This window comes from Periophthalmus magnuspinnatus, chromosome 7 (genome assembly GCF_009829125.3).
Source record: "Periophthalmus magnuspinnatus isolate fPerMag1 chromosome 7, fPerMag1.2.pri, whole genome shotgun sequence".
Taxonomy (NCBI): Eukaryota; Metazoa; Chordata; class Actinopteri; order Gobiiformes; family Gobiidae; genus Periophthalmus; species Periophthalmus magnuspinnatus.
The window spans coordinates 25,997,612-26,023,775 of NC_047132.1; the positions used below are offsets into that span (position 1 = coordinate 25,997,612).

General features: G+C 42.5%; 1 protein-coding gene across 3 annotated transcripts; it reads left to right on the plus strand.

Annotated features, from left to right (window-relative positions):
- Positions 1 to 519: 519 nt before the first annotated feature.
- kmt2d (lysine (K)-specific methyltransferase 2D) lies at positions 520 to 25,942 on the plus strand. Of its 3 annotated transcripts, none has more exons than XM_033968894.2 (54): positions 520 to 680; positions 2,604 to 2,686; positions 2,834 to 2,930; positions 3,004 to 3,194; positions 3,276 to 3,385; positions 3,462 to 3,624; positions 3,719 to 3,890; positions 4,021 to 4,135; positions 4,297 to 4,472; positions 4,565 to 4,764; positions 4,850 to 4,960; positions 5,084 to 5,613; positions 5,699 to 5,812; positions 5,891 to 6,004; positions 6,156 to 6,260; positions 6,330 to 6,511; positions 6,736 to 6,900; positions 6,975 to 7,084; positions 7,180 to 7,221; positions 7,307 to 7,495; positions 7,584 to 7,751; positions 7,832 to 7,954; positions 8,086 to 8,207; positions 8,283 to 8,412; positions 8,493 to 8,567; positions 8,641 to 8,718; positions 8,799 to 8,957; positions 9,034 to 9,103; positions 9,236 to 9,474; positions 9,977 to 10,050; positions 10,644 to 10,694; positions 10,789 to 12,318; positions 12,406 to 12,561; positions 12,667 to 12,776; positions 13,186 to 14,789; positions 14,867 to 14,987; positions 15,061 to 15,142; positions 15,216 to 15,282; positions 16,084 to 16,316; positions 16,389 to 19,070; positions 19,146 to 19,310; positions 19,396 to 19,540; positions 19,607 to 19,688; positions 19,759 to 19,931; positions 20,001 to 20,119; positions 20,193 to 20,319; positions 20,413 to 20,543; positions 20,704 to 22,036; positions 22,114 to 22,250; positions 22,342 to 22,472; positions 22,561 to 22,846; positions 22,985 to 23,058; positions 23,139 to 23,247; positions 23,323 to 25,942. In XM_033968894.2, exons 2-54 carry the CDS (start codon positions 2,638 to 2,640, stop codon positions 23,413 to 23,415), a joined length of 13,914 nt encoding a protein of 4,637 aa, XP_033824785.1. In that variant the 5' UTR covers positions 520 to 680; positions 2,604 to 2,637; the 3' UTR covers positions 23,416 to 25,942. The 3 variants fall into 3 exon arrangements, with proteins under 3 accessions (XP_033824785.1, XP_055079337.1, XP_055079336.1); XM_055223362.1 differs by having other exon boundaries at positions 3,722 to 3,890; XM_055223361.1 differs by lacking the exon at positions 520 to 680 and adding an exon at positions 2,156 to 2,289.
- Positions 25,943 to 26,164: the final 222 nt, after the last annotated feature.

Consider the following 26,164-nt stretch of genomic DNA (forward strand, 5'->3'; position numbering starts at 1 on the left):
GCAGTATGTAAACCACCGGAGCGCAGTCTCGACCGAGGCTTCTCTGTCTCTGCACAGCACCATACTGCAGCAGCTGCTGGTGAGCCTCTCACTGCCCGATTTGCATCGCAATAAAGTGCTGTGCGTCTGCGTCAGGCATACTGCTCCAGATACAGAATACACACGTAAAGTTTGAGTCCTCTATGTCCTTTTTAAATGTTTCTCTAAGGCGTGCAATAAATACACAAATACACAGTAAACACTCAACAAAAAGTAAGAGAGAACACAAAAACAGCTACTTTTGTGATATATTCTTTTATGTTTTTAAACAACCTGTATGTTTTCATTGTTAACGACTTTTTTTATATATTACATTTGTACGTTGTGTTTATGTATATATTCAGCATATTTAAAACCAACAGTGTTTGTCCCAATTGTGTTTCTGTACATGTCATCTCACGCTTGCGCGGAGCATGCTGCAAATCTGGTAGCGAAAAGTTTGCTAAAGTTGATATGCTAATGCTACTAGCGCCTCGCAGCCTACCTTCCTTCCGCCGACGTGCACTTCCCCCACTCTCCCTGCAGCCGGCTAGCTGCAGTGTTAGTCCGGTTTAGAAAATGGAGCGACTAGCAGTCTTTTGGAAGCTTTGTGGGTCATTCGGTTTTGCTTACGAATGAAGAAACAACATTGTTTATGAGAGGTGAGTAGCGTCAATTACTAAACCTTATACTATATACATTGCTTAGGCGGACCAATCCTGACCTTAGACCGGTTAATGTTAGCCGTAGCTTGGTTCGCCTGTCCATCCGAGATGCTAATTGCTATCGTAGCATTTAGCAGTTAGCCGCTGTCAGATGGGAATGACTATTTCCTGGAGAAATGGCAGAGCACCACCAACACCTCGGTGTTTATTTGTTTGTGTACAGCGTTTGCAAGTGATACATTGGACTGTTAACTGTACACTTTGGGAAATTTCATCTATCTGAATAAAACGAAGTGATAACGTCTTTGTTGTGATGCGTTGGTGCACTTTGCAGCTACGTCACGATTGGTAGATGTTACCTTCCCGTAGCAGTTGTTCCCAGTGTTATGGAGATGACTATTTACTGGATCAGTATGAAATCTTTGAAGTCGATGTTTACATTGACAAGAAGTATTCTGCATGTTATTTGAATCATTTCTCTTACGTAAAAAATACTATTAAGAACAGAAGCCACTAGAATCTAGGTAAACCAATCGAGCACAATAATAATGACTGCGTTACATTCAGAAATACTGTTTGTTAGGTAAACTGTTTTCATTGAGCTAGCTGAGAAAGACTTTATGTCGTCTCCTTCACACCATAACGCGTCCACCTTTAAAATTATCGTTGTCTTACTGCAGCACTTGACTTTAAAATTGTGTTATAACATTATAATGCTCAAAGGCAGAGATTGGAAATAGAAGTTTCATTCCGTGTTTCACACAAGCATAATGGTAAATCTGGCAAAACTGCGCACTTGTCACAGGCCATATTGTGTCTAGTGCACATTGCATTTTCCATTTAGCCGGTTTATCGTAAAGCAGTGAACCATGTTATATGTAACATTTGGGGACATTTTTATGGCGATAATACCACTTACCTAGGTCCTTTTTCGGAAACATAAGTAAACTAAAACCTCTATCAAGATTACTGTCAATCAGAACAGCATCCACAGAGCACCACTATAGTACTATTCTAATAGTATCGTAACTCGTTTATAACAAGTACATTTTCACAGTTTTGTTACAGACTGTGCAGTACAGTCCGGCGAAGTGGTTATCAAAGAAGCACCGGTGCCATGAATGCAACACTGTTAACCTTTCCTTGTTTCCAAAGTGTTGGCATTTTGAACATCAATGATTGTGCTGTATAGATATAAGCAGGTACAACATCATGAGTTAAGACATGCACCGTTTTTGGGGCAGCATGTGGTGGCGTATATTTATTTTCTGTACAGCCACACCGAGTGGAGACTGTAGGTGCACAACATGAACATGCTCATGGGCAGTTCTGTCATGTTTGGGCTAAAATGGTGGCCCCGTTCAGTTTGATATCGTTTGTAGCGCGTCATTATCGTCATTTTAGTGATTATTGCAGCGGAACTATGTGAGTGACATCGGTTTTACACGAAAACGGCACCGCTGCAACAGGAAGTTCGGCATGCGGAAGTTCAGCTTTCTTTGTGTATTCCGTTTTATGGTTGTTTTAATTTGGCAAAAAGCTGTTGCATTTTTGAATTATACGTATTTGCTGGACACTTTTTCTGGCGTGGATTATGTATTACTGGGTAAATGAATGTCGTCTTGTTACGTGGTTAGATTCAATCTTGTATGATATTTTGTGTAAAACATGTTAATATTACTGCAAACACGGTTATATTACATCCAGAAATACTGTGTAATCTGCAAATGCTCGAGATACAGTCTACAAATCTTTAAAAAATGTAGAATAGAGTTTATGCAATGCATTGTTACATATATTTATGTATAAAAGCGATGATTATTAGTTCAGAAACAGTGCAATTTTACGACTACCCAAGACATTATAGCAGACCGTATATGCTTATGCTCTCCTCAATGGCCTTTCTTTTTTAAATCCTAGATCTCTGTCAGGGAGGTCAAAATCAGTGCAGGGGATGGATGAGCAGAAATCCAACTGCGACGAGAATGACTCTGAACCAACACGTAAGTGTCTCAATTTGCATGATCAGTAAATGTAGAACAAAGGAGTTGCTATGGAGTAAGTTGTGATGTTGTGTAAGTTGTTATAATTAAGGTAATACAAAAGTGAATACAAGTCTGAAAACTTAATAAATCACTTTTTTAAAACAGCTGATGAAAATGCCCCTGAAAAGCAATGTGTCCTCCCTGAAGAGGAGTCTAAAGCACTTCCGGCTATGGATGGATCAACTCCGCGCTGCACATCTCTGTAAAATCAATATTCATCTTTGTCTACAAAGTTTTTATGTTTAAGTATTAACAGTTCAGTTTGTTTTTGACAGACGAGCTTGTGCACTCTGCAACTGCGTGGAGCGCAGTTTGCATGGACAGCGGGAACTGAGACACTTTGGGCCGTCTACAGACAAACCAACCCTCAAGCCATCAGCCTCCTCACTGCCACAGCCTGGGAATGATGACCTGTCTTCCATAGGATTTTCTGAATCCTCATGTCTAGCACTCTTGGATGATTCGGGTAATTCTCATGCATGCATTTCCAACAATGCCTCCAGTGATCTTTAGTCATCTTGTTTATTCTCATGGCCCTCTTGTGCAGGGGGTTGCTGGGTCCATCATTGGTGTGCTGTATGGTCAGAGGGAGTCAAGCAGACAGACAACGAAAAACTGGAGAATGTGGAGAAGGCTGTTATCTCAGGGACACAGCGGGTGACTACACTTTTTCTTTAAATCTACAGATACATTGACTGAAAATTATTATTATTGTTATTTTTTTCTTTTTTAGCTATGCGACTATTGCAAAAAGCTAGGCGCAACCATTCGATGCCATGCTGAGGGCTGCTCACGGTTTTATCACTTCCCTTGTTCTGCTGCAAGTGGATCCTTCCAGTCTATGAAACACTTGGCTCTTCTCTGTCCACAACACATAGACAAGGCTGAGGAGTTGGGTAAGAAACCATCCTATTGTTATTCCATTTTCCCAATGAAAAAGTGTTAATACAGGGTAATACCATTTTAACTCCTTGTCCTGACTGTTTGTAGCAGGGGAGGAGTCTTGGTGTGCGGTGTGCGACTCCTCAGGGGAGCTCACAGACTTGTTGTTCTGTACGAGTTGTGGTTTACATTACCATGCTGCTTGTTTGGAAATTGGCGCAACACCCATTCAGCGGGCAGGCTGGCAATGTCCAGAATGTAAAGTGTGCCAGACTTGCAGGTAAGATCTCAAAACATAATTGCATTAACCTGCGTCATTGTTTGTTTATTCATTTTAGCTTTTTGTTTACAAACATAATATTCACACATTTTAGATGTATATTTATTAAAATTAAGAATGATATTTTTAGGCAACCTGGAGAAGACTCCAAAATGTTGGTGTGTGATGCCTGTGATAAGGGCTACCACACATTTTGTCTTCAGCCAGCAATGGATTCACTTCCCTCTGATCCATGGAAATGCAGAGTAAGTTCATTTTTATTTTTGAAAGGACCTACCGCTGTCTTTTTGCCATTCCTGTATAATGTTTAATGGAAACAGCATTTTTACATTCACACTAGTAAAGTGTACATAAATTCTATTAAGATGTGTAGCTGTGATTATTATTTTAAATTTCCTTTTACCAGCGGTGTCGTGTTTGCACTGAGTGTGGGGTTCGGGGAATAGCACTCCCAGGCTCTGCTCAGTGGTTTGACAACTATGCCATTTGTGATGACTGTCAGCGGGATCGCACTTCAGTGTGTTGTGTGTGCAGTACAACTGTAAACCCTTCTGCTCAGTGCTGCTGCACCCTATGCCACAGGTGAGTCTTATCTTGGTACAATTTGCAGATGAAAGTGCATCATAGTCAACGTCCAATTACCATGCATACTAACAGTCCAGAAATTCTCTTAGATGGGTACATAGAGAGTGCACCTCACAACCGAATCAGATAGAAACAAAGTATATCTGCCTGCTTTGTAAAGAAGATCATCAAAACACAACAGATCAAAGTGGAGAAGTGTGTGAGGAGGTTGTGGAAAAAGAAGCCAACTGTGGAGAAAAGCAGCCAGGTTGCACTGAGATTGGTCAAAATGAAACACTGACAGAGCTGGGTATGATGGGATGTTACAAAACCACTAAAACCCTTTTTCTGTTGATATGGAACTTAAATTATTATTGTTGTTTTTTTTTTTGCAGGCACAGATGCACGTCTGGAATTATCACAGGTTGGGGAGAAACCAACGGAGGAGTCATCTCAGATTGAAGGGTTCATTTCAGATAATCATGCAAATGAAATTAATAACACAAGTAAGTAATTCTTCTTATGAAATAAATGCCATACTTTATATTGTGCAGATGTGCCCCATCTAATTATACATTTGCTCATATAAACACTAATAAGTAATAATTGTACATTCCTTACGACAACAGAACAGGGCAGTTCTTGTCTGGAGTCTAATGAAAGAAGACCATCACAAGATTTCAGCCAGCACACAGGTTCAGGAGACAAAGAGGACACAGACCCAATATTGAACACAGGCCCTGAAAACATGGAAGTGGACTGTGCAGATGGCAGCGCTGTAGTGCAACAACCTGTGAATACATTTCCTCCAAAACAATCAGAACTTGTCATGGCTGATCTGCAGGACATTTCAACAGATGAAAAAGATGAAGACTCTGAGTCACGACTGCTGCCTCACTCCGAGGACGAGGATGAAGATGAGACCATCAAGCAGGATTTGACTTCGGTCAAACCCGAGCTGCTGTTGGACGAGATGTCCAACATAAGCCATGGCGATGAGAGCAGTAGTGGTTTTCTGGGATCACCAGGGGAACCAGACCTCATGCCCCGTTCAGATAACCTGACCGAGACGGATGACTCGCTCCCTTTTGAACCAACGAGAAGCGAGAGAGAAAAGGCAAAACGCAGAGGGTCACCAGGACGCTCAAGGATCAAACAGGCAAGATCTGCAACCATTTCATCAACATTTTAACACCTGTTTAGTTTGACTTATGTATAAAAAAGTGATTGTCTTTTGTATTTAGGGGCGTAGTAATAGTTTTCCAGGAAGACGTCGCCCTCGTGGGGGCGGGTCAGGCAGGGGGCGGGGAGGAAGGTCGCGCCTTAAAGCAATGGCCTCTTGCATAGATGCATTTTTGGTAAGAACAGCATTCTACCATTTGCAGATTTTTATTGTACATGATTAAGACGAAATACTAAAGTACATATATTTTTAGCTAAGTATGACTGCAGACACAGGACTAAGTAAGGAGGAAGATGATGAGGAAGATGATAGCATGCAGAATACAGTGGTTTTGTTTTCCAACAGTGATAAATTTGTCCTGCTTCAGGTATGACTTTGATATTGTTTGTTATTTGTCTTTTAATTTGATAATTAATTAATTTTGAATAATAATTAATTTGATTTTAATTTTGCCAATTGCATAATTTGGAAAATGTGTTCTCTAAATTTTGTAGTACATTAATCTGTTCTTTTTTCAGGATATGTGTGTTGTATGTGGCAGCTTTGGAAAAGGTGTAGAAGGACAGCTTCTAGCTTGTGCACAGTGCTCTCAGTGTTATCATCCATACTGTGTAAACAGTAAAGTAAGTAAAATGTCATTTGGCATTTTTTTTAAGTGTTGCATGTCTTAACATAAAATGTCTTGCCCGTAGATCACAAAGACAATGCTTCGTAAGGGTTGGCGTTGTTTGGAATGCATTGTATGTGAGATGTGTGGAAAGGCCTCAGACCCTTCCCGGCTGCTGCTCTGTGACGATTGTGATGTCAGCTATCACACTTACTGCCTGGACCCCCCTCTGCACACAGTACCCAAAGGCGGCTGGAAGTGCAAATGGTAAGACATGAAACAGAACACTGTCTCTTTTTGAAGATCCCCCAATTTAAATAAAGCCTTTTCCACATTTGCATACTATGTAAATGTATTATGTCAGTGCTGTATTGGTATCACAAAGAAGCAGTCTGAATGAATTTTTGTCCAATAACATTCACAACTAAATCTTTGTATGTATTTTTCCACATTAATTTCACACATGCTAACTATTGGGCTCTTGTGTTCAGGTGTGTTTGCTGTGTGCAGTGTGGTGCAGACTCACCAGGTTTTCATTGTGAGTGGCAGAATAACTACAACCACTGTGGCCCCTGTGCTAGCCTTGTTACCTGTCCAGTATGCAAAGAAAATTTCATGGAGGAGGAACTGCTGCTGCAATGCCAGTACTGTGACCGGTGAGTCTTGGTGCACAAGTCATTTACACAAAAATATTTTCTTTGATAAATAATGGACTTGATGTTTTGTGCAGATGGGTGCATGCTGTCTGTGAGAGTCTGTACACCGAGGATGAGGTGGAGCAGGCATCAGATGAGGGGTTTGCCTGCACATCATGCTCTCCATATGTTCCCAAACCTGTGGGTAAGTGAGGAAGATTTAGAAAGATTTAGACACCCGCCCCCAAAAAAGCACATTTTGATTTTCTACCCTCTCTTCTCACCTTTTTGTTATCATAGTGGAATCTGCAATTATGGCTTCTATAAAACTAAAAGAGCCAGGTTTGTTCAGTTATTAATTCATTACATTCACTTGTTCTTTTTGGTTTTAAGTTAGTGAACTAATTTGTCATTTCTCCTCCCATAGAACCTCAATTCTACAGGTTGGAGGGTGTGTGGCTGACAGAGTCAGGCATGTCCCTGCTTCGTAGTATGTCCATGTCCCCCCTCCACAAGCGACGGCAAAGGCGGTCCCGTCTCGGCACTTTGTCCTGTGATGGAGGTGTAGATGGATTAGATATGAAGGAGGGAGATGGCGACGGAGACGATGGGAAAAGTAAATAATTTTTCACTTTAAAATTACTTTTTAAAAATAACATTTTTTGCATAATATTGAGAGGAAAAAAAACATTGTTTTTGTATAGCTTGTGGGGAGTCCATGGACTGTGACTCTAAGCTGGAGAATCCTGGGAGCCCTGACAGAGAAGGTGGTGTTGATGTTGGTCCTGATGGCATTGCAGAATGTGATGCTCTGAAAGGAGCTGACGAGACCGAGGATGGCAAGAAAAGAAAGCGTAAACCCTATAGGCCTGGTAAGAAACGTTTTTTTAATCTAAATATTGTATGCTCAGAGAAGACAAATCACATCATTGTCCCTTATCTGAATCTACAGGCATTGGCGGTTTTATGGTGAGACAGAGGAAATGTCACACACGATTAAAAAAGGAATTCTTTGCACAGTTGGCAGGAGAAACTACTTTAGATGGACAACCAATAGAGAGGACCATTGAAGAGGGTAAGTAGAGGTTAATTATTGTGCACCAGTAGCTTAATAGTGACATGGGATAAGTGGGGTGACCTCAGTTTTTCAAAACATGTTATAGGCAAGAAAAATTAATTTTGTGTGTTTAAAAATAAACCGTGCAGGACCTCACCCAGACACTGACAACATCATGGATCCTAAACCAGCAGATGGAGAAGAACAGGCCAAGAAACGCAGAGGTCGAAAGAAAAGCAAATTGGAGGATATGTTTCCAGCTTATCTTCAGGTTAGTTTTTTAATGTTCTGTAATGCAACTTTTAAAATTAAAATAGAGGGCAATTTTATCATTGGTTTATTGCAGGAGGCTTTCTTTGGCAAGACATTGATTGACTTGAGTAAAAAAGTTGTGATGACGCCTCCTGGGCCTCGACCATGCCTTGCTCGACCTCCAGCTTTACCAGAGTCTGGTTTTAAAACTGCTGCCCCAGAAAGTAAGGCCACTCACATTATTAATAAGAGAAACTTTGAATATCTGAAGCCTGGCATCATGCTTTTTTTTTTTTTACTTTAGATGAGACAAAGGATTGCATAATCAACAACCATCCCATTAAGCAGGAAGGGAGTGTCCCTCAGGCTCAGGGAGAAGGTAAGTGAAGACTATTACTGGACTAGTTGATTTGTCCTAATTGATGCCTGACTATAATTATATTATGTTTTAGGAGCACCTGTCCCCTCATCATCACTGAAAGAACAGCTGTCATCTCATTCTCAAGGCTTAGCTGCAGAGAAAAATAAAAGTATTGAAAAAAATCTTTCAGATTTGACCATGGAAAAAAAAAAAAAAATTTAAATGAGTCTCTCTCACCAATTTGTCCAGGTCTTCCTCAAGGGGTAGAGAATCAGGACTCAGAACAGTTCTTCAAAAAGGTTCTAGGAGTGTCAGAGGGCTCCTCATTGGGCAGCATGAAGCCTATTTTGGAGGGCAACAAGGGAGAACTCACTCATAGTGCTATGTCAGAGAGAGCTCCCCTCTCAGGTAATACTTATTTAAACAATAATTTAAAAATAATATTACTTGTCCTTCAGTACTAATCATCAACATTTTTATGCAGGGTCTCTGCCCTCAACTGGAATGGTGGAAGCTTTTCCTGCCCTGTCTCAGTCGCCCTTTTTTGACATGCGGTATTGCTCTTTTTTAAAAAACATTGTAACTTAACTGTTGGCAGTCTACTGTGGATGTAAATTCTGAGATACTGGATTTTGTGACGCACTACAAAATAAATATCTGATTTTATTACTTGCTTATTTTTATAGTGACCGTGGTGGACTGTTCAGTCCAGACGGTGGAGATGAAAGTCCATGGGCTACTCCCTCTACACCAGCAACACCCTCCTCACCCCCCACTCCCACTGAAGCAGAGGGAGATGGCCTGTCCTACAACCAGCGCAGTCTGCAGCGCTGGGAGAAAGATGAGGAACTAGGGGAACTCTCCACCATTTCTCCTGTACTTTATGCCAATACCAACTTTCCTACTCTTAAACAAGACTACCCAGGTGACTATTATACTTTAAAGATGACATATTATGCATTTTTCAAATAATATTTAGTTATAATATGACGCGCCTAGATTATTATTTTACATCACGCCCAACATTGATCAAAATCGGCTGAATAGAAACGGATCTGTTTACTTCAGGGGAACTGATTTCCCTTTACGCTACGTCGCTCTAAACCAGTGGTTCTTACACTATTCTACGTGAGCTTATTCTAGTGGTATGCAAACTCCCCTGCATTTCAAGTATAAATTTAAAGTAAATATTGTCCACATTTTAGAGTAAATATTATCCACATTTTTCTCCCCTTTGGGTTGGTTTTTGTGTAGAACTTGAATGTGTAGTCCTGTTTTAGACCTGGTTTAGCCCTAGTTTAGACATGATTAGGTCATGCTTAAAAGCTCATAATAGTCCATTTTGAATCATTTGTCCTCTCGTTTTATACTCTCTGCACAACAAAACCTACCTTCACATTCTTTCCTTTTTATCTTTTTTTTTCTAGACTGGGCAAGTCGTTGTAAGCAGATCATGAAAATCTGGAGGAAAGTGTCTGCTGCTGACAAAGTACCATACTTGGTAAACTGGTTATCATTAATGCTTACTTTGACTTTTTTGATATTTTCATAACCTTTTCTAGTTGTGTTCTGGACAGAATTGGAAACATAAATGATTTATATTTTCCAACTATTCCCTGACACCTTGGGTGCCACATGTCACTTCAAACAATTATTATAGACAAGTATAAACAGCACTGGAATAGGAATAACCCATTCAAACTGCTCAGGGAAGAACCCAGTTCTTTCTATGAGGGATGAGCGGAGTGGTTCAGAATGTGTAATTATGTAGAAAAAAAAACAGTTTGTAAATTCACAGGGACAAATTAGTATTATTTTTCTAGACGGCACTAAATGTGGATGGTTGTGACATTATTATATTGGTAAAAGAATGGCAAAGCTTGAGGGCCTGGGTTAAAATGTATTTTTTTTAATTTATAGTTATTATGTGTATGAGATTTTTCTAGGGGAATGTGATGATTATATTAGAATATAAGACTATTATTTTTACTGACCATCCATAAGTCTGATTTTATTTTTATCTCTATATCTGGCATTATTATTACTTTTATATTCCTTCAGTATTTGATTAATTAGTATTTTGTTCTCTTTTAGCAAAAGGCCAAAGATAATAGAGCTGCTCAGAGGATCAACAAGGCACAGAAGGTACAGTCTGCTGTTTGAATATAGTCTCTAGAAGCTACTAATGTGTAATGTGTTAATTATTGTTTTAATATTGATTTATTTTTATTTGATATAGCAGGCAGAGATTCAAGTGTGTAGGCCTGTTAATGCAGAGCCTGGTCAGGTGAAGGGGGAACGGCCCAGCTTACACCTGCATATCCCTCCACCTTCCGGCTCCACATCTGTTTCCTCCCAGCCCAGCTCTGCAGGAAGCCCTTTCCCTTTTCCCCCAGACTCTGGTTCATCCTCTGTCTTTTTCTCGGATGGACCTGTTAAAACTCCAGGGTCAGCTGAAATCCGGACAGATCCCCTCTCCAGGCTTCCTTTACAGTCATCCCATCCTTATACTCACCCATCTACACAATTTTCCCATTCAGGGGCAAGTCCATTACATGCCCCCTCCTCAGGTTTTTCCTCTTCCGGCCCACTGGGTCCTCCTCAGGGACGGCCAGCCAGTCTCGGCCCCTTTGACATGCAACCAGGAACACCTGGAACCCCAAGACGGGCTCAGCAGGTTGACCCTTATTTTCGATCACAGTTGCAGCAGCAACAGGCTCTTCTTTCACAATCCCAGCACGGTTCTCAGGAGTCTTTAGGACCTCCACAAAGTCCTCATTCACGAGGTCCTGCATATGGAGAGTCTTCTGTCTTCTCTCCAACTCACAATTCTCATTATGGGGATCCTTTCAGAATTCAGCAAGGGATGGGGAGAACTGAATTTCATTCTTCACCATCTCCCTCTGCTTTGGTTCCATCACCTGTAAGCACAGGACAGTACAGGGCTGATTTGAGTGCTGCTTCCCCCCGCCCCCCCTCTGTAAGACAAGAGCCAACTGGCATGCTTGAGTCTGCTGGTAGTTTGTTTAAGGCCCCGATGACTCCTCGTATGCACCAAGGCGATGGTAGTGCCCCTCAGCCCGGAGCATCTCCAAACCATCCCTCTGAAGGCTACAGACAGTCCCCTTCGAATCCTTACACCGAAGGACATGGCCAGTCCCCACTCACTCCAAGACCCCAGTCAGGGGACAGCCCTCTGGCCCAGAGAAACACCGCTCAGCTGGACCCCAGCTCCAGAGTGCCCTCCAGCCCTCAGTCCCAGGGCAGCTCCCAGTCTCCTCACACTCCTGGTGCTCTCTCAAATGAGGCTGTTCAGTCGCCAGCTCCTCCTCGGTTTCAATCTCCAGACCCAGGCTCTCAGCCACCATCAAGGCCTCAATCTAGAGATTCATTTTCTAATGTACACAAGCCTCGTTCATCACCATCTGATGGGGTTGGTAACAAAGGGTCCCCTCATCCTAATCAGCCTCTTCCTTCCCATCAAGGCACCAATTCTCAAGTAGATCCTCTATCTGGTAAACCATCAATGGCTCCCTACAGTGGTAGTCCCAACAATTCAGGACATTCATTACCACCACAGCACACTCAAATGAATCAGGGACAGCTTCATCAGCCCCATCCACACCCTACCTCTGCCTCTCAAGAAGGTCTTGCTGTGCGGCCGGCTGATGCATCTCCTCAAACCCCTTTGTCAGGCTCCCAAGACAGCTCCCAAGAAGACCCTGCTTTGATTGGCCTAAGCCCATCTGAAGTAGAAAAGCATAGACAGGTATCTTTCATGACCACATGTGTCTTGGCTTGTTTTTACTATTTTCAAGTGTCAAGTGTTTTACTATTTTATTTTTTCCTTCTTTAGCGTCAGAAACTACGTGAGTTTCTAATTCGACAACAGATTCAAAAAAAGGAGGCAGCTGCTGCTGCTTCTGGCAGTACATCACCTGGTTGGTCTGGAGGCGAGTCACCTGCTTTTCAACAGGAAAGGGTCAGCAGAGCACCACCACCCTATCCACAGGTAATCTGTAAAATACTCATGAAAAACTATTGATTTATACTTCAATTTAAATTAGCATTAAAAATACTAAAATGCTTAATTTGTTGTGTTTGTGGTTACTTTCAGGATCGTGTCACTACTGCTGTTGCGACACAAGTGTCCAAGACTCCCAGCATTACTCCCAGTGGTCCTCAACAAATGGGAAACCTACCAGTCATGGATCCCTGCACAGTACGGTTAGTGCCTATTTAGAATAATACATAATATAATTGACTCCCAGATAGCACAGTTTACAGTTTTAAAGTACCAATACAGTCTTGGAAAAAACATTGAGGTAGTACTAGCACCAAAAAATACTGAAAAAATAATGAAAACTATATTTTCATTTTGGCAGAGAGCATAATAAATGGTTTCTAGGCACCCTTAACACAAGCTAATATATGTATGAACTGTTGTCAGTTTATATAATGATTGATACCAAAAAACATGTTAAAGTAATACTACCTGCAAAATATTGAAGAGTGTCCAGCCCTTCTCCCAGATGTGATGATGTTCTTGTTCATTCATTTCATATAAACCACTGCATTAATCTTTGTTGCAATAGCTCACTGTAATTGTTATGAATAATTGTTTCTATTATTTCAGGATGCCCGGGCCCACTAAACCTCCAGGGATGTTTGCTCGTCCACCTATGCCCCCTCAGTGGCAGACTCAGACACCAGCTCCACAGAGGGTTTTGCAACCAGGCATGGAAACAATGAGCATAAGGCATAATGCCAACCAGGCTGTTAACATGCAGGATATCAACAACCCACTCAATACAATGCAAGGAGAAAGCATGCAGACTATGAGTCACGGGCCTCCACCACAGTTTATTGAACTAAGGCACCATCCTCAAAGGATGGCCATGAGGCCCCATTTTATGCCACGTGGACCGCAGCCTAGACCACGGCTTTTTGTTCCCCACCAGGAGATGATTTCACCATACGTGCAACAACATCCCATATCTCAAAACAGTGCTGTTCCATTAGAGAAATCCCAGTTAGGGTTACAGCAAGGTGGACTATCGGGTTTAATGCCTCAACAGATGGCAAGCACAGTAACAGGTTCTTCAGCTGTGACTCCCCTTTCCCAGCCGAGTTTAGTCGCTCAGTCTGCCAATGATCACAGTGAGGATCTACCAGAGGCAGACCTGGAGGGGCTGGGAGACACTGGAGGTGATGCTGGGGTTGAGGATGAAGATGATCTTGCTCTGGATCTGGATCCTGACAAAGGGGATGATGCTTTGGGCAATCTGGATAACCTCGAAGCCAATGATCCACATCTTGATGACTTGCTAAACAGTGATGAATTTGATCTGTTGGCTTACACAGATCCAGAATTGGATCAGGGAGACCCAAAAGATGTTTTCTCAGATCAGCTGCGGCTGGTTGAAGCTGAAAGTGAAACACCCTCCTCTGGACCTGTGCGTGTAAAAGTAGAAGACAAGTCAAACAGGCAAAAGCCCTCTTCAAGGACTGAGGGCAACAACAGTCAGATGTCATCGTCTGCTCATAACACAGGTACAGCCCAAGTGAAAGTTGAAGATGGAGGTCTGGACACTGAGCAGCAGCTCTCTAGTCAGGCTAATGTGAAAACAGAAATGGCCGATCTTCTTAGTGTAACCAAGCCGCATTCAGAAAACCAGCAAACCTCTCTATGCTCTGTTCGATTAGGGGGCCTTTCATACCCCCTCTCAGGCCAGAGTGACCACCTGACATTCCCTTCAGAGACTCCACATGCAGATATTACTGATGATCCACTGGGACTGCCCGATGTAGGGGGGCAGTCTCCTGCTGTGGATTTGGCAAAGGTTGAGAGCTCTTTAGATGGTGAGCTGCCATTATTAATACAAGATCTTTTGGAGCATGAGAAAAAAGAACAACAAAAACAACAGCAACAGCTTGGCAATCTCCATCAGGGTGGACCTCCATACAGCTTGCAAGGACAGCAAAACCCACAGATGTCCTCTCAGATGATGTTGCCACATCACCGTCCACCTGCTCAAGGGATGATGTCTCAACAAGGAATAGTTCCACGAGTGCCAAATCTTATGCAGCAAAGGCCAATGGGTCCTGGAATGGCAAATCAGCCTCATATGAACATGTCCCAACAGCAAGCAATGATGCGGATGGGGCAGCCTGGAGCAATACCTTCACAGCCAGGAGTGAAACGGCCCTCTCTGACCAACAATCTCTTTCCAGATAAAGGCAAGGAATACTGTTTATATTATTCAGCAGCAGTATGTTTCCTCTATTCTAATCTCAACAATGTTTTTATTTTACAGAGTTGGACAAATTTGTAACGGATGACATCATGGATCCTATTGCTAAAGCAAAGATGGTGGCTCTTCAAGGAATCAAAAGGGTTCTCACAGACCCAATGGTTGTTCCTCCTGGGATTAACAGGTATTTTGTTTTTTATGAGTGTTTATCCCAAACACAGTTGCAAGTTTAAATACAAAGTTTCATTTTATTTCAGGCAACAAGTTTCTTTGCTTGCACAAAGGCTGGCTACTACTCCCGGCACAGATCCTGGACATATTATTTCCGGACCATTAAAGGTAAGTTGCCAACAAAAAATGTATATTGAGCATAGTTTGAGTTCATTATCAAAATGTTTATTATTAATTTTAGGAAGGGGAACCAAGTGACTCAACTCAGTCAAGGCCTAACCCTCCTCAGTTTGTCCAAGGAATTATCAGTATGTAGATTATTAATTGTTTACTTTTTTGTCCCACTGCATTAAAAAAACAATCTATATTTAGTCAGCCAGCAATTGTGCAAGTTCTCCCACTTAAAAAGATGAGAGAGGTCTGTAATTTTCGTCAAAGGTACACTTCAACTATGAGAGACAGAATGGGGGGAAAGAATCCAGGAAATCACATTGTAGGATTTTTTTATTTATTAATTTGTAAATTCCTCGGTAAAATAAGTATTTGGTCACCTACAAACAAGCAAGATTCCTGGCTCTCACAGACCTATAACTTCTTTAAGAGGCTCCTCTGTCCTCCACTCGTTACCTGTACTAATGGTACCTGTTTGAACTCGTTATCAGTAGAAAAGACACCTGTCCACAACCTCAAAAAGTCAGACTCCAAACTCCACTATGGCCAAGACCAAAGAGCTGTCAAAGGACACCAGTAACAAAATTGTAGACCTGTACCAGGCTGGGAAGACTAAATCTGCAATAGGTAAGCAGCTTGGTGTGAAGAAATCAAATGTAGGAGCAATTATTAGAAAATGGAAGACATTCAAGACCACTGACTGACTTTTGTTATTGACCAAATACTTATTTTCCACTATAATTTGAAAATAAATTCTTAAAAAAAAATCCAATAAATCACATTGTCTGATTTTTTTTTTTTACTCATTTTGTCTCTCATAGTTGAAGTGCACCTATGATGAAAATTACAGACCTCTCTCATCGTTTTAACTTGCACAATTGGTGGCTGACTAAATACTTTTTTGCCCCACTGTATCTAATTTGCCACCACTTTGGCAGATGATGCAGAGCAACATCAATATGAGGAATGGCTGCTGCACACACAGCAGTTACTACAAATGCAGTTGAAGTTTTTGGAGGAGCAGATTGGGGTCCACCGCAAATCTCGAAAGGCACTCTGTGCAAAACAACGTACAGCGAAAAAGGCTGGCAGGGAGTTTGCTGAAGCAGATGCAGAAAAGTTGAAGTTGGTCACAGAAGAACAAAGTAAAATTCAAAAACAGCTTGACCAGGTGTGTACGCTTAACAATAAATAAATATTGAGTCTGTCCATTTACTAATTCATTTGATTCATTTTTTTACAGGTACGGAAACAGCAGAAGGAACATACAAATCTTATTGCTGAGTATAGAAACAAACAGCAGCAGCATCAGCAAGGCTCAGGACTTCTTCCACCTGCACATCCTCCACCCGGTCACCCTCCACAGGGCCCTCCACCCCACATGTTTTCTACAATGCCTAGTCAGATGATTATGGGTCAACAGGGAGGGCATGTGATGGGGCAACATGGTGGCGTGCCTGTCCGGATGCCGCAGGGACAGCCCTTCATGGGAGGACCCCCACAACCTCAACTTTCTGGTGGCACTAGGCCCACGGGACCTTCTGGTGCCCCAGCCGGATTTTTTCCTATGGGACCAGGAATGCAAGGAGCAGACCCAAGAATGATTCAAGAAAGACAGCTTCAGCACAGAATGCAAATGGCAAAGTTTCAGCAGCAACAGCAGATGATGTTGGCGCACACTGCTCAGGCTGGAGTACCACCCCAGACACAACCAGGTATGATGGGAAACCCACACGTTGCCCAGCAACAGCCAAACCCACAACAAATTGTGGTGAATCAGACTAATCATCAGATGCCAGGTGGTCAATCTATCTCCCAGACTTCACAAGCCTCTTTACCAGGACACACTCAGTCTGTAATAATGGCTAATCAACCAGGTGTACAACAGCAGAGGCAGCAGATAGTGATGGGACAGCAGGGACCGAGTGATCCCTGTTTTAGGAGTCCTCAAACTCCACAGCAGCAAAACATGGTGACCTCTCAGCAGCAGCAAACAGCTCAACAAAAAACAACCCAACACCCCAGTCAGCCAGGCCCAGAACAGGGAGCAACATCTCAGCCTTCCACTCCACAAATGGGCTCCTCTCCTTCAGCAGGAAGAGCCACGCCTCAACCACAGTCTGGTTTTGAAAACTCCAAATCTCCTCCACAGCAGAGTGGGCCTTCCACACCAAATCCATCTCAAATCAGTGTTTCAGCAGATGATCAGAGTGACTTGGGAAGCCCAAGAAATCCACAACATCAAAACCAAGTCAATAGTTCTCTACAGGCAAACCAATCTGCAGAACGGCAAACTTCAAATGAAAATCAACAATCTGAAAATCATCAACAGCAACCCACTCTCCACCCGCAAGTATCAACCATGACAGAGAAGCATGAAAGTGCTGCAGTGAAACCTGAAGGGCCACAGGCAAATATCTGTGTTCAACAGCAGCAGCAAAATGTGCCTCAGCATTCACAGGACCAAAACATCCCGCAGCAGAGCTTTATTCAGACTTCACTTGGCCAGCAGACCGCAGTTGGTCTAAACCCGCAGCACCAAGCCTTGTTAGCTCAGCAGCAGAAACAACAGGCCATGATGGGCATAATAAGGGGACCACAGCAGGCTATGATGGCACCAAGGCCTGGCTTTCAAGGTCCACATATTCGGCCGCAGATAAACATCCAAGCAATCATTGCCCAGAATCCACAGCTGCGCAATCTCCCTCCTAACCAACAAATACAGCACATACAGGCCATGATAGCTCAGAGGCACTTGCAGCAGGGCCAGATGATGCGAATGGCAATAAACCCAGGCCAACAAGGCCCGTTAAGGCCCCACATGCCCCTCATGCCTCCAGGCCAAGTCCCACAGATGAGGCAGCCCATGGCAACTCAAACTGCAGTCACTCCCCAGATGCAGCAGGGCTTAATGCCCCATGGGCCACAGCCTCCACAGGTTGGCGAGATGATGCACCAGCAGATGATGAGGGCGCAGGTACCAATGTCGTGTGCCCCCATGGATCCAAGCCGCATGTTAAGACCAACATCTCCACAAGTGGATCAACAACGTCATCTTCTCATGGGCATGCGCCCTCCTACTCCAAATCAACAACAGGTTATGCTGGCTACAGCAGCTGGCCGAGTTCATGGATCTCCCTCTCATGCCTATTCACCCAGAGCTCCGTTTGGCATGAGCCCGGCACATTCAGCATCACCTCACGCATCAAACGTGTCCTCACCAAGAACGGACAGTCGAGCTGGAATGAGCAGTCCATATCATGTTAAAGCCTCCCCACTCAGATCTCCTGGAGAAAAGAGTCCACTAGATTGTCCTGGACTGAAGGTTGAGACCCAGGCATCAGGCAGCGAAGCCTCTCAAACCACTGCATGTATTCCCAATGGCCCACATAAATATATCTCCCAACAACCCCATCATGTTCAGGAGAGCCTCTCTACTCATCTCCACCAAGGCTCTGGAACAGGAGCAATGTGTGAGAAGACACTTCATAACATAAAGCAAGAGCCCAGGGAAGTGCTATGTAATGTGCAGCCAGACCCTCAACACAGAGCCATGAAACAAGAGGATAACTATTCTACGTCTGACAATATGGCTCTAGATCCTAGACTTCAAGATAGCAGGCCTGAGACTGGACAACAACTGCTTCAAAAGCTACTTAGGACTAAGAATCAGCTTGGGCAGAGGACACCTGATGGCATCCATAATGAAATTAATGGCCACATAAACAATAAATTGGCTATGCTGGAACAAAAGCTTCAAGGGACACCTCAAAATATGGAGGATTTGCAATCGCTTACTAAAAGACCTCCTTTGCCTAAGCCCAAACGTACAAATAAAGTAACAAGTGGCCCCAATGCGAGAAAAAAGACCAAGAAAGATGAACTGGGGAAAAGTCCAGAAACTCTCATGAAACAACTCAAGCAGGTAATGATTATACCAGCGATTGATTGACATGAGCATGAGATCTGTCTTCTATTAATGTTATTGTTGACATTTCAGGGCCTGTCTCTGCTGCCGCTGATGGAGCCATCTATAACCACAAGCCTAGATCTTTTTGCTCCATTTGGGAGCAGTCTGCCCAATGGTAAAGCCCAGCTAAAAGGATCATTTGGAAATGCAATGCTGGACAACGTCCCAGACTACTATTCTCAGCTACTTACAAAGGTAGAATTTTTTTACTTTTTTTCTGCCTTTCATCCTCATGGTACAGGATTTTCAGATGTGTTTTTGTGCACTCCTGTATTTTCAGAGTAACCTTAGCAACCCTCCTACACCTCCATCATCTCTGCCTCCCACACCGCCTCCTTCAGTACAGCACAAGCTGCCAAATGGGATGACCACTGGGGAGGAGCTTTCAAAGTGTAAAGAGACAGATGCTGCTGTAGAGCCAATGGGTAAATAAATCTAACCATAACTGTGAATATGATGTGTCTGGATGTTAAAGTCTGTGTTTTTGATAGACACCACGTCAGAAGCAGTTAAGAGTGTTGACATTCTGGCAGCTCTTCCTACACCACCACACAACCAGAATGAAGACATCAGGTAAAAGCCAACACTTGCACTTAGTTTTGAACATTTTTCATTTGACCAAATGTCTAAATTAATTCAACAGAATGGAAAGTGATGATGAAGATGCACCAGAAAGCATTATTCCAGCATCATCGCCAGAGAGTAATGTAGGAGAAGGAACAAGGCGATTCCCTCAGCTCAAAGAGCCCAAGGAGGAAGAGACGGAAAGGGCTATATCTCCCATAATTCCTCTCATCCCCCGTACACCTATACCGGGTATGCATTTACTTATATTATCTTTCAATTTATATTTTCTGTTTGATTAACATAAAAAATCTCTTAAAGAATTTCAAGAAAATAAACCACTTGCCGATGACAAGGTGCTTTCTACATCAAACCATCTCAACAGACCAAAAAGTAATGAAGTGTCTGTTACCTTCACACTGTCCTCTGCAGCTGCAAAGGTAACTAATGTCAGTGCATTTCAGACTGAAACATTTCTTTTCTGTTTAAAACGTGAACCCTCTCTTCCCTCAGAAACTGAACCATGTGATGATGGCCATGGCTCAGCTCCTAAGCATCCGGATGCCAGGTTCTTATGAAGTGACTTTCCCTCCTCAAAACCTGGATTTTGATGGGTCCAGTAAGGTACAGGGACAGCCAGGTATTGAAGACATTGAAGTTGCTGACTAATGAGTTCTGTTGGGAATATAATGAGCTTGACTAAAATGGGTCCAAATATTGTGTTTTTCTGTAGGTTTCCCTGGTGCCCACTGTGTAAAGAACAATTCCACTCCTAATCCAGATGAATGGCTCAGGCAGTTTGATGTGTCACTCCCCGGCTGTACGCTCAAGAAACACGTGGATATACTTTCACTCATCAAACAGGTACCTTTTAGATCTCTGTATTTTTGTATGTTTTAATATGTACATATTCATATTTTGATCATTTTAAGGTGCAACTTTGAGCATAATGACATGGTGCATTGCCCCTACTTGTAAAGAATTTCTCATTTGCAATCCATGCACTGTTTGTTTTGTTCTGTAGGACTTTGCAGAAAATGAGGATAAGCCAGCACTACACTATTACACCACAAATGTAAATGATTTGGATGTTCGGCACCTTCCTGTTATTCCAGTCGAGGAATCTCCACCTCCATCACCTCCCCCTCCAGATGACCAAGAACCATCAGCCCCAGAAGCGGTGTGTGAAACTGTTCCACTCAAAACTTCTCCTTCCTTTCCCTCAATGCAAAATGAAGTGAAGGTCAAGACTGAGCCAGAGCAAGAAAATGGCACTTCACAACCCAAAGCCTTAGAATCTGAAAGTGCTTCAGTCTCTCCTTCAGTGACGCTTAGTGGTGCATCTGGTGAAGACTCCTTAAAGGTTACTTCTAATCCTAAGGAGGAGGATATGAGCACTGACCCAGCTGAGCCTGAAAAAGATGCTCCTAATGTCTTGGACTGTTCTCCAAAATCCATGAAACAACGTAGGCCACTCTCACCTGAACCAGAGGTAGTCCAACCAAAAGTGAAGAAATGGAAAGGGATTCGATGGAAGCGTCTTCAGTTTGTCATCACGATCCGAAAGGGTGGCTCCAAAAAGGAGAGCAGCCGTGAAGTATCAGAGCTGATGGAGCGACTGCGCATCACATTTAGACCAGAGAAACTTCCTCGTGACAAACGCAAATGTTGCTTTTGTCATGACGAAGGCGACGGGGCTACGGATGGGCCGGGACGCCTGCTCAACATCGATGTGGATTTGTGGGTGCATCTGAACTGTGCTCTGTGGTCTACAGAGGTCTATGAGACACAAGGAGGAGCACTCATCAATGTGGAGGTCGCCCTGCGCAGAGGCTTGCGCACCCTCTGTGCCTGCTGTCAGAAAACGGGGGCCACTAACAGCTGCAACAGACTGCGCTGCCCTAATGTCTATCATTTTGCCTGTGCCATCCGAGCACGCTGCATGTTCTTCAAGGACAAGACTATGTTGTGCACACAGCACAAACTGAAGGGCCCCAGTGAGGACGAGCTCAGCACATTTGCTGTGTTGAGACGGGTCTATATTGAGCGTGATGAAGTAAAGCAGATTGCCAGTATCCTGCAGCGAGGAGACAGAATCCACTTGTTCAGAGTCGGAGGTCTAATCTTCCATGCTGTTGGTCAGCTGCTTCCCTCACAGATGCCCCTTTTCCACTCTGCCACTGCCATTTTCCCTGTGGGTTACGAGGCTACACGCATCTACTGGAGCACACGCGTTCCTAACAAACGCTGCAGATACCGCTGTCGCATCAACGAGGACAACGGGCGACCTCTTTTCGAGGTGCGGGTTCTGGAGCACGGCATGGAGGATCTGCACTTCCGTGACAGCTCTCCAGAGGGTAAGATTTGAAGTCAATGTTTAGCTCGTATAATGTCAGCATTTAACAGTGATCAAACTGTCTGTTTATGATGATAGGGATTTGGAGCAGAGTGGTTCAGCAGGTGGCCAAACTTCGAGAGGAGTCTTCTATGCTGAAGCTGTTCACAGAACACATCAAGGGAGAAGAAATGTATGGACTCACCATCAACGCTGTGATGCGCATCACCGAATCGGTAAGAACTCAAAAAGGGCTTTATCCTCTGAATCAAATGTAGTGTTTCTACTCTTGTTCCAGATTTAATATTTAAATGACATGTTTTATAGTTGCCTGGAGTGGAGAGCTGCCAGAGTTATCAGTTCCGTTATGGGCGTCACCCTCTCATGGAGCTTCCACTCATGATCAATCCCAGTGGCTGTGCCCGCTCTGAGCCCAAAGTCACCGCCCAGTGCAAGAGGTATACAGGCATCGAAAAGGCTCTGGATCTGGTATAGTTTTATTTTGCATTATGAAAAAATGCTTAACTTTGCTGTTCTCTTTATAAGGCCTCACACTCTGAATAGCACCAGTGTTTCAAAGGCCTACCAGAGCACTTTTACTGGAGAACTCAACACACCATACAGCAAACAGTTCGTTCACTCCAAATCATCCCAGTACCGCCGCCTGAAGACCGAGTGGAAGAACAACGTTTACCTGGCTCGATCTCGAATCCAGGGCTTGGGATTGTATGCTGCAAAGGATTTGGAAAAGCACACCATGGTCATTGAATACATTGGCACGGTTATACGCAATGAGGTGGCCAATCGTAGAGAAAAGATCTATGAGTCTCAGGTAAAGCATTTAAGCTTTGCAATTTACATGGAGAATGATATTATGTTATTACAATATTTTGCAATATTCATCCAATGCTTGTAACAGTGAGAGTGTGTACTGAAAGTCTTTAATTAAATCAATTATTTTGTGTCTCAGAATCGTGGCATTTACATGTTCCGCATCAACAATGAACAGGTCATTGATGCCACTCTGACGGGTGGCCCAGCACGGTAAGTCTGGAGATCAGATTAGATCACTGGCAGTTAGAATTTCTAAAATGTTTAATGCAATCCCCTTGTTTCCTGTCCAGCTATGTCAACCACTCCTGTGCACCCAACTGTGTGGCAGAGGTGGTAACGTTTGACAAGGAAGACAAGATCATCATCATTTCCAGCCGAAAGATTCCAAAGGGAGAAGAGGTTTGTGATCTTGCTTTTTGACATGATTTTATTAAGGCCTTAAATATGAATGTACTTGTGTTCTCTTTACTACAGCTGACGTATGATTACCAGTTTGATTTTGAGGATGATCAGCACAAAATCCCTTGTCATTGTGGAGCCTGGAATTGCAGAAAGTGGATGAACTAAAAGTATTCCCCTCCAAAGGTGCCAGAACCATGTGCGCCAAAGCCTTTGTGTCCATCTTAGCCAGTGCATAAGCTGAAAGATGTGGAGGTGATGCAGCCTCTACCAGTGAAAGACTAAAGCGGTGACCCCTGTAGCCAAAGGTATGAAGAGCATTAATCAATAAAGCAACAAACCCTCACAACAGAGGCACTTCAGCCAACAACCTTCTCCTCCTCGACTGTTCTCAATAAGCTTACAACAATCCTCAACATCTACCAAATGTTCCTGACCTTCTGATATCAATCCTCATACTACAGAGCTCAGCTGGAGCTGCGACAAAAAGCCATGTTCAAATACTGAGAATGAACTTGATACATTTTTATGTTTTGAGACGGACCTATTTCCTGCTCTTTTACACTTTATCCTCACCTCCTTGAAAGGCACTTTCCCATCAACTCATCAATGAAGACAACATGGATATTATTGGCTCGCTAGACAATCATAATGTGGCTCTGCTTTCGAGCTGCAAATGATTGATGGAAAAAGATGATTATTAAATTGGAGATGTTTTTGTTCTATGGCTCAAGTTGTTCTGACTGTGTGGAGTCCCTAAGGTGGGTTAGTGTGACCCTGTCTACCTCATTGATTTAACGGGAAGTGACTGCTTTGAGTAATAACTGTTAACTGCTACTGTGGAGGGGGGGGGTGTTTTTATGGGCTTAGCCTTCTCGGACAAGCAGGGAAACTTAAGCAGCAGGTTTGCTCTGTCTACTCTATGCTGATGACGATTTACAATAATGAGCCAACATAATTATTATTCATGAATTATTTATACAGAAGAGAAATATATGACCGTTTTGATAAAAAAAGAAAATCACAATCAGCTTAGCAGGTGTCGTGTATGCCTCCAAATCATGGACATTTCTGTTTTTCTTTAAGCATTTTTAGCCGTGCTCTTAGCTGTGTGAAAGCACAATAACCACCGTGTAGTTCCTTCTAGTTGTACAGACTGAGCGAGCGGCTCTCGGATCACACTTAGGACTAGTCTCATCTCCAAATGCACATTTGCTTTTGCTTCACACATTCAAGCTCCACTGCTGCCTCCAGCGCAGTGGACCAATGACTACTTTATATCCCACTGCTAACACTTTGAATCATGTCTCTTCCTCTGTAATATTTAGTGGACTGTTGATAACTTTACTGTAGTAGGTCTTTCTCTGTCAGAGCGCAGCCTGCTGTCTTTAACCCCTCGAGCGAGTTTTTCTAGTGCTGGAACTGTCTCATGAGGCTGGGCAGATGGCAGGGAAAGACTTATTGAAAAAAGGGCATTTGTTTCACCTCTATGTAAAAATGAATGAAATGTCTTTAAAGGGAGCTTTACTTAAAACTCCAGTATCCGAACTACTTTTCTCCCTCTTCCCCTAACCTGAAACCTCACGATTATTAAATGCAAATTGTACAAACTGTATATATGATATATGCATCAGGGGGTAGCAACTCTTTATCCAGCCCCTTTGTAATCAAAAAGTCAAAAGAGTAGACCACATCGGAAGAAACAACCACTGGATATCATTTTAACAACGTTGAAGCTGTATATAAATATAAATATGTGTAAATGGCAAACTAATATCTTTATGTATATGAATCAGAGTGTTTTTGCATTGACCTGTTTTCTATTAGTGTTTTTGCTAAAAGCCCTCAGACAGGTTTGTTAAAATATGTTCTCTTGAATCAGTCCAGATGCGGCTGAGGGCAATACGAGGAGCGTTTATTACACAGTTCACTTCTTTCTTACAGCAGTACTTTGGTGCATAGCATCTCTATTTATGTAATATTTGTGTTTTATTTATACTACTGCTTGTTGATTATCAAAATCTGTCCCTTTATTGGTCGCAATCAGAATCATGTACTCTTGAATGGAAAACCCTGGACTCCCTATACTCTAGTAGTGCTTTTGGTTTGAATCTATATTTTCCCTATAGAAGTGAATGTGCTGGTAAACCTTGTGACCTGGCTTCCTGTATGTTGTATGATGTAATAATGACTCAGTTAACTCCATACTTAACCTGGTTATGAATTGCACTCTCAGACTATATTGGAGAACTTCTCTGAAGTGGTAGTATACAAAGCAGTGAAATATATATATATTTTTGGTATGTTTCTATTTCAAGGGAAGACCATGAGACATTATCCCACTCACTGGATTTTAACCTGAATTTTTAAAGGTTGCTAAATCTTAATTTAAGTTCTCTGCATATCTTATAATTTAATAAAGTTTTGCTCAAATTTAATTTTTTAACCTCATATACTTTTTAAAAAGATATTGCATCTGTACAGCAGAGATACTTTTAGGGAATATGAATAAATATGTTCATTTTTATTGTATGTGGCATGTTTTGTATGGATATTATTTTGAATTGTACATATTTTTGGAGAACACCAGAGGGGTGCATCTCTTTATATACAGCTTTCCACTCTCCTCCCTGCCATCTTATTTCTTTGTCTGCTTTTGTTTCTTGTAAAGGAAAATAAAATGCATTTTAAATAAGTTACTATACTCTTGTTTAAATGTTCTACCTTCTTTAGCAGCTGCTCTAAATACTGCTAGAATGTAGCCTATTGGACGCTCAGACTAAATACATTAGTAAATGTATATCCTCTGATCCAATAGCAAAATGTTGCTTTATTTTTAGATTGTATGTCTAGAATTTTTGTGTTTAAACTGCTATAATTTTTTAGGCCAGATGCCTTCCTCAAAAAAGCTTAATTA

Excerpts from the sequence above, each read along its gene's own strand:
- kmt2d (XM_033968894.2), top strand. The coding sequence starts at position 2,638 with ATGGATGAGCAGAAATCCAACTGCGACGAGAATGACTCTGAACCAACA. Across the intron at positions 3,891-4,020 it reads AAAGTGTGCCAGACTTGCAG|GCAACCTGGAGAAGACTCCA; the intron begins GTAAGATCTCAA and ends TGATATTTTTAG. Across the intron at positions 7,752-7,831 it reads GCGTAAACCCTATAGGCCTG|GCATTGGCGGTTTTATGGTG; the intron begins GTAAGAAACGTT and ends CTGAATCTACAG.